This window comes from Armigeres subalbatus, chromosome 3, assembly GCF_024139115.2.
Source record: "Armigeres subalbatus isolate Guangzhou_Male chromosome 3, GZ_Asu_2, whole genome shotgun sequence".
Lineage (NCBI taxonomy): Eukaryota > Metazoa > Arthropoda > Insecta > Diptera > Culicidae > Armigeres > Armigeres subalbatus.
The window spans coordinates 239,959,742-239,970,814 of NC_085141.1; the positions used below are offsets into that span (position 1 = coordinate 239,959,742).

An 11,073-nucleotide genomic window follows, 5' to 3' on the forward strand; every position below is an offset into this window, starting at 1 on the left:
GGCATGGTCAAGTCTAGTTTTTAGTCCACTTCGCGGTCACAGTTCTTGTTATGTCACGGTTATAAAAAATCTTTAAAATCTGCTATTCGCGTATAACATTTTATCTCTAGAATATTGGATTTGACACCCAAGTACATTTTCTAACGCGGAGGGTATTTAAAACTTTGATATTATATATATATATATATATATATATATATATATATATATATATATATATATATATATATATATATATATATATATATATATATAAGTTATGGAATATCGAACCCGCTACACCCGTAGCAACAGTACCGAACCCACAACCCACATGGTAACGGACATTCGACACGTCAATTGGAACACCACAGATACGCTGAGACAGCAGGAGCTCGAGGGTTCAACACCTGAAGAGGACAACGTGGCCGATCATCATCGACGGTATTGATTTTTGTCTACTTAGCAGGTAATAGTTTATAAAAGGGTTAGCGATAGGAATGCAAGCTCAGTCTCGATTCAGTGCTAGTTGCAGAGATATATCATATGTAATTAATTGTAATCCACCGAAGTTTAAGTAAAAGTGTAATAGTTAAAAATTAAAGTGAAATAAATATTTTTTTTATTATACCGCGGAATATCACGGCATAATTGGCGCAGTCTAACGGAGTTTGAGTGGCTAGAAGTGTTAAAAGTGTTTTTGGAGCGAACATCTAGGACAACTATAACGCATCTATAGCAAGAGGAACAGCCCTAAGTCGACGGAAGACACCGATGACCCAGCTTTAGCTGTTTCTGAGCGAATATCAGAAATTTGTGATCATCTGGAGGACTAATCCCGCCCTCGGAACCTACTACATCGACGCAACGCACATCGGACTCCCTGATGAAAGGAACCATCTTGTAAGTACCCAAATTATTTAATCCAACCACTACTAAAGCGGCTCAATTAGAAAAAGTGAATCATAGTAACAGGGTCAAGAGCTTTAACGGGTTATTATAAACATAAAAGTGATCACGAAGCGTAATAATAGACTTACGCAGATCAAATTTTCACGCTCACATACCGAGTGAACGAACTAAGCAGATCAAATTTTTCTAAGCTCGATAGCGCATATAGAGAGCGAAACGAAAATGAACGATCAAGCCTCCCAGCAGAACGCTATGGCTAACTCGCCAGCGTCATCTCCTGCTGAACTTACGAAAGAGCAGTTAATCGTTCAACTAAAATCCCTTACGGAAACTCAAAGCAAAATGATTGATGTAATAAACGGACTCCAACGAAAGGCCGAGGATCCTTTCTTACAATTTAGAACACCCGACCCCATTAAGAATCTACCACCCTTCAGCGGAAATAAAAAAGAAACATACGCCTGGGTGGAAGTCGCGGAAACCACCTTGCAGTTATTTGAACCTTATCGGAACACACCCATGTACACTCAAATTGTGAGGGCAATTAAAGGAAAAATTATAGGAGAAGCAAAGGAAATTTTAATAGCCGCGGGTAATCCTTCTGATTGGGATTCTATTAAAAACACTCTTTTAAATTCTTACGGCGATAGGAGAGACTTACCGTCCCACATCCTATCATTATTTTATGCTAGGCAAGGGAAACGTTCTCTTACTGAGTACTATAATAAAATTAAATCTATCGACACGTCGATAAAAACAACTGTCGGATCCCTTGAAGACTACAAATTGGCTTTAACAGAAGTCAACAAACTCATTAGCCTTATGACTCTAACCAGATTTGTTGATGGATTGGGAGAACAGTTATCTATGTTTGTGAGGAGCCATAGGCCAGATTCTTTAGAAGAAGCCTATAACATAACTCTCCAGTACTCCAACGCGGCATATCGACAAAAACTCGATAAGCAACCGAGTGGTCAAATGCCTAGCTCGAGTAAATGGAACCCCAATAACGTGACACCTCCTGCCAAACAAGGCACATTCAACCACGATCCACGAAACAACGCAAAGAATCAGTCCGGTAAATTTAAACACCGACCCGTTATGGATGAGGACGCCTCAATGCGGACTCATAATTCGAAAATGCAGGTGAATAACCATTCACACAGAGCGAACGAGTTAAAGGAAGAATCTGACGAGGAGGAAGAAATCCAGAATGAAGTAGTAGAAAATTCTCGGATGGATTCAGAAGACGATGATTTTTTCGTGGGAGATGAGATAAATTTTCATCTTGCTCGAAAAGAAAGTCAAAGAAAATAATGAAGAATAACAACTTCCTACCATACATTTCAATATTGACCACAAAAGGCGAACTGAAGTTTTAGTTGACACTGGAGCAAATAAAAACTATATTTCACCGAACCACGTGAATATTGAAAATTGTAAGGAAGAGCCCAATTCAACCATATCGAATACAAACGGAAAACATGTAGTAAACAAATCAGCTGCAATCGATATTTTTCAAATCAAAAAGAAACTCAAATTTTTTGTTTTTAAGTTCCATAAATTTTTCGATGGCCTTATTGGTTACGAATCGCTTCGTGACCTTAGAGCAATAATAAATACTTCAGATAACTCTTTGAAAATTGGAAAAGAATAATCAAAATGAAACAGATGCTTCCAGAGAAACATAAAATAAATATGAACGAACATGAATTCCAATTTATTCACGTACCCGTAAAAAAAGAAGGATCATTTATGTTAAACCACGAAGTAGATTTGAATCATTTTTCGATTCTACCAGGACTTTATGAAGGGAAAGATGGAAAGGCCTTTGTGGCAATCCGGAAAAATATGAAGAAAGAATCTCTTGAAATTAACGTAAACGAACTAGAAATAGGAGATGATTACTATGAAATCGAGAAGATTCCTTTGAAGAACAACGTTTTGAAATATAACGTTAGAGATGACCATCTCAACGATAAGGAAAAGCTTGCATTGTATGAAGCTTTGAGAGAGAATAAAGAAGTGCTATATTGTGACGATGACAGATTAACCTTCACTCACAAAATAAAGCATAAAATTAGAACAACGGATAATATCCCTATACACACAAAATCCTATAAATATCCTAAAGTTTACGAGGAAATTGTGAAAAATCAAGTGGATAAACTCCTTAAGGACGGGATCGTTAGAGAATCCATTTCTCCATACACATCTCCCGTATGGGTAGTGCCTAAGAAGTCAGACGCTTCGGGCCAGAAGAAATTCAGACTGGTTATAGATTATCGCAAGCTGAATGAAAAAACTATCAGCGACAGATATCCTATACCGGAAATCACGGACATCCTAGACAAATTAGGTAGAACAAATTACTTTTCTACCATAGATCTCGCCTCGGGCTTCCATCAAATTCAGCTTGATGACGAAGACGTTGAGAAAACAGCATTTTCTGTAAACTCAGGCAAATATGAGTTTACACGAATGCCATTCAGGTTGAAAATGCTCCAGCGACTTTTCAACGCGTTATGGATTGCATCCTAAGAGAAGAAGTAGGAATATGTTGTCTGGTATACATGGACGACATCACCATATTTTCACCTTCCTTAGAACAACACAAAATCGATCTTAAAAGAGTTCTAAATAAGTTGAAGGACGCTAACCTGAAAATACAACTTGACAAATGCGAGTTTTTCAGGAAAGAAGTTCATTTTTGGGACACACTGTTTCTGAGGACGGAGTGAGACCAAATCAAGACAAGATAGAAACGATAAAAAATGGCCGTTGCCAAGAACAGAAAAGGAAGTTAGGCAATTTCTGGGAATTCTGGGATATTACCGAAGATTCATTAAAGATTTTGCAAAGTTAGTAAAACCCTTAACTAACCTACTTCGAAAAGATAACGAATTTATAATAACGACTGAAATAGAAGCTTGTTTCAACAAGTGCAAACAAATTCTCATGAGAGATCCGATATTAATTTATCCTGACTACTCCAAGGAATTCATCCTTACTACTGATGCAAGCGACTATGCAATAGGGCCGTTCTTTCTCAAGGACCCATCGGAAAAGATCGTCCAGTCGCCTACGCTTCTAGAACGTTGAACAAGACTGAAGAGAATTATTCAACAACGGAAAAAGAATTTTAGCTATGTATTGGGCTGTCAAACATTTTGAGCACTACCTATGGGGCAGAAAATTTAAGTTAGTTACGGATCACCAACCTCTAACCTACTCTTTGTCAAACACAAACAAACGGATATTTAGGGAAAACTAGAACTCGAAGGGTATGATTACGAATTGATTTATAAACCCGGCAGGCATAACGTGGTGTCAGACTCGCTATCCAGAATCAAATCAGACGAGATAAATATAAATTCGCAGGACGAATCAGGGAACGATGACAGGGATAGTGAACTAGATACCGTACACTATGCCTATTCCATCTATAATTATTATATTTGGTGTACAGAAAAGCCTATTAATTCTTTCAAAACACAACTCATTTTAAAATTTCAAATATAGATTCCGAAATTTATGAAGAAATTTTCATCAACCGTCATCGAACGACGATTCTTAAACCGAGCTACAACGAAATAGATGTAGTTCAATTATTTAAAAGTACCTCAACCCTAGGGGGTAAACTGTCTTAGAGTTCCCATTGGACTAAGGCAACTTATTCAGGAAACATATAAAAAGCATTTCGAAGCTAATCAAATTTACAAGGTTATCATTTCAGAAGTACTCCTGGAGGACGTTAGATTGGATTCTGAACAGGACAAGTTAGTCAAAGAGACACATGAATATGCGCATAGAGGTATAAAGGAAAATAAAGCGCAAATATTACAGAGGTATTATTTCCAACTCGATCGAAAGGTGCGTACTTTTATTGAAAGTTGTACCACATGTAAAAAAGTAAATACGACAGAAAACCTCCTCAATTAATCCAGAAAAGTATTTTCGGCGAGAAGCCTTTCGAACGAGTTCACATAGATGTATTTTTTGAAAGGACTAAAATGGTTGACGATAGTTGATTCGTTTTCAAAATACGCTAATATAATACCTTTAGAAACAAGAACAATTGTCGACATGAAAAGGCAATTAGCGAACATATTAGAGTATTCGGAAGACCACAAACTATTGTCAGCGATCAAGAGCCATCTTTTACATCCATTGATTTCATAGGATTTTTGGATGACCTCGGTATTTCTATCCACCATGCCAGTAACTCCCAAGCTAATGGTATAGTGGAGAGATTTCATTCAACAATGATCGAATTGTATAGATCACTCAAATCAAAATTTCCGAACAAGCCCATAATAGAGACCATGAACCTTTTGACCGACATATACAACAACACGATACATTCAACTACTAAACGAAAACCAAGAGAAATCATATTCAATATTTCAAATTCTGCAAACGTACAACAATTACAAGCGGCAGCTGACAATCTACAGACAGCAGTTAAACTGCAACTTCAGAAAAACAAACAAAGACACGAAGAGAAGTTCGGAGACAGACAAGACCCACCCGAATTAAACCCAAACGACAACAAATACGTTAAAATCTCACAGCGACAGACAAAAGACAAAGACCCGTTTAAAATAGTTTCAATAAAAAATGACGGCTTTCTCACGTTCAGAGATGCGCACAACGTCAAAATTCACAAAAACAGACTAAAGAAATGACCATAACCAAGTACATCCTTTCCAATTTCAGACTTCTCTTAATTCATTATGCATCCACAACAATCTATAGAGACGTGACGAACGACAATGGACTAACGGTATTTAAACTTGATACAGTTAGGATCAAATTAGGGTATGAACGAATTATAAAGAAGATCAGTATAAGCTCCATAGAATTGAACATTAACCATATAGAAAAAATAGCCAAATCTTTTACTATCAAAGATCATTTACACGAAACTCTTTCGAGAAAAATTACAACAGCCAGGGAAAAGCTAACGAGCCTGCAACCACACAGACAGAAGAGAGGTTTGATTAACGCATTAGGAACGGTAGTTAAATACATAGCAGGGAACCCAGACCAAGAGGACTTAGAAATCATTCAACATAGCCTAGGAACATTGCAAAATCAGGAAAATAAACTCGTTAATAACCAGATGAGACAAATCAAAATTAATAATAGCTTTCAAGACAGGATAAATAATGTTACAAACACGATCAGGAAAATTAGTTCACAAATATCAGCATTAAGCAACACGCTGAGGGAAGATGCTACACTAGAACAGCTAAACCTAATATTCAGTATAGATAACCTTATCCATGCTTTAGAGGACATAGAAGAACAAGTAGAATTTTCAAAACAAGACCTTATAAACAAAAACATACTTTCATTAGAAGATAAAAATACATTTATCAGAGACTAGTCCATCAAAATCTGAAATTAAATTTCATAGATGAGATCTTTCAGTTTAGTTCAGGAAGCTTAACAATCAGCAAAGACAATATCGTCATCCTAGTGAAGATACCGATACTGGAAGACAACCCATACGAGCTGCTACAAATCGAGACGATCAACATAAACAAAACGAAAATCAGCACAGACGTAAAATTAGTAGCGAGAAGACATCAACGTATAATTCCACAACGACATATATGTCAAATCTGCGAGAAATCTACACCATTGGAAGACGAGTGTATCTACAGAATCCTAACGCACCAGAAACCGAGATGCCAAATACAGGAAACAGACGAAATGCCCAGCATAAAGGAAATCAGAAGAGGTATTATACTCATCGACACAACAGCCAACATAGAGGTTTTTAGCTCTTGCGGCGATTCAAGAATTCTGTCCAACCCCACGGTAATCGAGACAGAAAACTGCACAGTGAATATCCTAAACTACACTTTTCATGGAGAGAATCAATTCGCGCCACAGGAAGAGTACCTTGTACCAACTTACAATAAACAACCTGAATTAGCTCAAAACGCCTACGAGGAGACCGAAGACATAAAGATTAATAATCTGGAGTATTTGAAGGAAACACAACTGATAATCAATCGACACCAGAAAATCACGATAGTCGGAGGGCAATCTTCATCACGGCATTAATCATTACAAGCATTCTTTTCCTTGCAACCAACATCAGGAAGAGGAGAATTTTACAGGTACAGGTAAAAGGCGAAAGTCCACGAGAAGATTCTAAGGATTCAGATAATGGATCAACCGAAGAAGAACTCAAGGGAATAAGCTTCAGTAAACTGTTAACATTCAGCTCTCCAAAAGGTCAACCGAGGACGGTCAACAGTCTCAGAGGGGAGGAGTTATGGAATATCGAACCCGCTACACCCGTAGCAACAGTACCGAACCCACAACCCACATGGTAACGGACATTCGACACGTCAATTGGAACACCACAGATACGCTGAGACAGCAGGAGCTCGAGGGTTCAACACCTGAAGAGGACAACGTGGCCGATCATCATCGACGGTATTGATTTTTGTCTACTTAGCAGGTAATAGTTTATAAAAGGGTTAGCGATAGGAATGCAAGCTCAGTCTCGATTCAGTGCTAGTTGCAGAGATATATCATATGTAATTAATTGTAATCCACCGAAGTTTAAGTAAAAGTGTAATAGTTAAAAATTAAAGTGAAATAAATATTTTTTTTATTATACCGCGGAATATCACGGCATAATTTATATATATATATATATATATATATATATATATATATATATATATATATATATATATATATATATATATATATATATATATATATATATATATATATATATATATACAGTCCCATCCCGATTTTGGCAACACCCGTTTTTGTCTACCCCCGATTTTGGCAACACCCGTTTTTGGCAACATTTTCTTCCCGATTTTGGCAACAACCTCGAAAATATTTTTTTATTACTTTTTAGAGCTAAAACTCTTATGTAATTATGTAATATGGTAAACCAACCAACCAACCCACGTCGTTCAGTACCGCCCTGACAACTTCGCTACCAACGGTTAAAACGAAATAAAATCGCTCGCACCAGTGTGTCGTTCTATTCATCTGTATACCTAAACCTATGACAAAAACAACAAAACAAGTCGTAAACCACACATGTGAAAAAATTATTCCTGCTGAAATTTCTCTAAACTTTCTTATTTCTAAATTTCTAAAAATCGTAAGTAAATATAAAATGAATTTGTCAAACCTATTATGAACAAAAATTATGTTATCTATAGCACAACACAAAACACGAAAGAATAAATTGTTACAAACGACGGAGAACAAACGAAGAAAACTAAAACTGTAAGTAACCTAAAATTAAAACGAATTCATGCAATCAATATACTCTTTTTTGTAGCTTAAAGCTTACTCCACTAAAACCGAGTTTGACTAAAGAGGTTTCGAAATTCCGTCCCGTAACAAATCTTTAAGAGTTTTATTTCAATCAACCGATTGACTACTTGGATGAATCTTTCCATCACGGGAAGACCAATAGATGTCGAATAAAGCGGCGATCGATCGGCATTGTACTCTTTGCGAGCAGTCAGACAATCCAGAGTCGATGATCGAATGTGCGAGGTGTCACACCCGGTACCATAATTCGTGCGCCGGCAATCAAGATGGCACGTCAGCCACCTCTAGCCCATACTATTGCGAGATGTGTGTACCCAGAAACCCCGCACCATCCGTCTCCATCTCTTCATCTGCTTCCACTTCAGCTAGCGCGCGGGAGGCAAAATTGCAGTTGCAAATGCAAAAACTCGCTGAAGAGAAAATGCTCCAAGAACGGATAATTGCTGAACGGGAGAAGACAGAAAAGGAGCGGCAGGAGAAAGCTTTACGCCTGGAGAAGGAACGGAGTGACAAGGCCATTGCGGACAGACTAGAGCTAGAGAAGGTGTACGTGACGAGGAAGTACGATTTGTTGCTGGCGCAAGTGGACGAAGAAGAAGAAGAACGGAGTGTGCGTAGTCGACGGAGCAGTAGGAAAAGTGCTGATAAAGTGCAGGCCTGGATTGACAACCAACCAGCGACCCTGAATTCCAAATCTGGGGAAAACAGCCCCACTGGGATCACGTCGCAACAAAGCGGTCCATCAAACTATCGCCCAATGACAGCAGCACAAAACCTACATGAGCCACAAAATCAAGCCATCGATATTGCCAATATAATCAGCGCGCCCAGAGATCTATCCATCGATACAATGAATCAGCTACCTAGCGGAATGATGGATGTAGTTTCACCGTGCCCCAGTTTCAACCCCGAACCGACAACGAGCGCCACAGTGTATTGTCCCTCACTCCAATCTACCCCCTTCGTAGCGTCGCATGCAGCAGGTATGCGACAGGGCCAGCCTGATGACGTCGATGCCGACCAGAAAGAAGATCATCACAACCGTACCTATCCTGTGCAGATCGACCACTCCATCAGCAAGGGCAATGCAACGGAGGCCGAACAAAGTTTGTTTGTACGCTCGGGTTCGGCTCCGGTAAGTACACCAACTAGACGTGTTAGAATGGCAACCGATACAAAGGAAGGTAGTAGGACATATGAGGCTGTAGTTCCATCTATTATGGTATCGAAATCGAATCAAAATGAGAATTTGTACGATATTAGCTCTTATGCTGTAAGTAGTGGCTGTGTAGTAGACAAAACTGTGTCTAACCAGATTAGGGAAATGAGTGATGCTAGAATGTTCCCATCTGTTACAATAGCGAGTCAAATTCCCATTAAATCACCACACTCTTACAATGCTCCAATGCGGAGTGTCTCAAGCTATCCGCGCCCATTATTCTCTGGGCTCCACCGTCCCACCTTCCCTCCACATGTCAAACACTCAATCTTTCGCGAGATGTTCAGTAGGTGCGACTTCGACAAGTGCGATACCGTTTCATACCGGTGTTTCAGCGGCAGTGCATCCAGGTGTAACTGATAGAACAGTATATTCCTCTCCGTTTATTGGCAACTGTTACAACACCGGAACATCATCGGCTGCAGTGATCAACTCCAGAGTAGAAGCTCCTAGGCAGCAAGAACTTCTTCCTCCGGCGATTGGTTCGGCATCAGTGAACCCTTCCAGAATCAATGTGTCTCTAGGAATCCCTCCTGGGGCCGTCTCCGTCGCACCGTCGAATTTGCTACAGGGCTGTAACTATCCACCGCATCAACAAGAGGAACAAAGCGGTCAAGATCACTGCGTATCCCTACCAAGCTTCGAGGCTCAACATCTCAACTCTCCGACCGTTCAGCAGCTGGCCGCCCGGCACGTTGTCTCTAAGGAACTTCCCGCCTTTACGGGGAACCCTGCTGAATGGCCGCTGTTTTGGAGCAGTTATGAGACGTCGACAAGGATATGCGGCTACAGTGACTCGGAAAACCTCATGAGGTTACAACGTTGCCTCAAAGGAGAAGCAAGGAAGGCGGTGACCTGTTAAATGTCCCAGAAATTCTTCATACTTTGAGCACCCTCTATGGACGTCCGGAAGCCATCATTGGAACGTTACTGGCGGAGGTACGAGCTACACCGGCTCCACGATCCGAGAAGTTGGATACCATAATCACCTTTGGATTGGCGGTAAGAAATCTCTGTGCTCATTTGATAGCGACTGGGCAAGAGTTGCACTTAGCAAACCCGATGTTAATCAACGAGTTAGTTGATAAACTCCCAGCTAACATCAAGCTAGACTGGGCGTTGTATACGCAGCGCGTGGCACGAGCGGACCTGCGGGCTTTCTCGGTTTATATGAATGTCATTGTCGATGCAGCGAGCCGGGTTACGCCGGTCACGGATAAATCGGAGAAACCCAAGGGAAGGGCTGTCGTGAATGCCCATTCGTCGGAAAGTTACATAAGCAGGAATCACGGAGAGCAGAAATCGCTGGTGTCGAAGACAAACTACTCCAAATCACCCGCTGGATTTTGTGACAAGCCATGCATGGTTTGCAAAACTAACGGACACAAACCGAAGGACTGTGGCACTTTCAAATCAATGTCTCTGGAGAACAGATGGAAAATCGTGCAGGAGCTTCACCTTTGCAGACGGTGTCTTTACCCTCACGGAAAGTGGCCTTGCAAAGCATCGTTGTGTGGTGCAGAAGGATGTCAACAACGCCACCATAAGTTGCTCCATCCCGGCAATCCAAGGCAAGAACGAGAATCTACCGCATCTTCAAGCGCTGTTACAAGAGTTGTTACTGTTCACCAACA

General features: G+C 39.9%; 1 protein-coding gene across 1 annotated transcript; it reads left to right on the forward strand.

Annotated features, from left to right (window-relative positions):
* The first annotated feature begins 7,952 nt into the window (after positions 1 to 7,952).
* Positions 7,953 to 10,301, forward strand: LOC134219484 (kinesin-related protein 12-like). The gene is made up of 4 exons (XM_062698228.1): positions 7,953 to 8,041; positions 8,103 to 8,169; positions 8,225 to 9,407; positions 9,730 to 10,301. The coding sequence occupies exons 3-4, from the start codon at positions 8,363 to 8,365 to the stop codon at positions 10,299 to 10,301; spliced, it is 1,617 nt and encodes a 538-aa protein (XP_062554212.1). The 5' UTR covers positions 7,953 to 8,041; positions 8,103 to 8,169; positions 8,225 to 8,362.
* Positions 10,302 to 11,073: the final 772 nt, after the last annotated feature.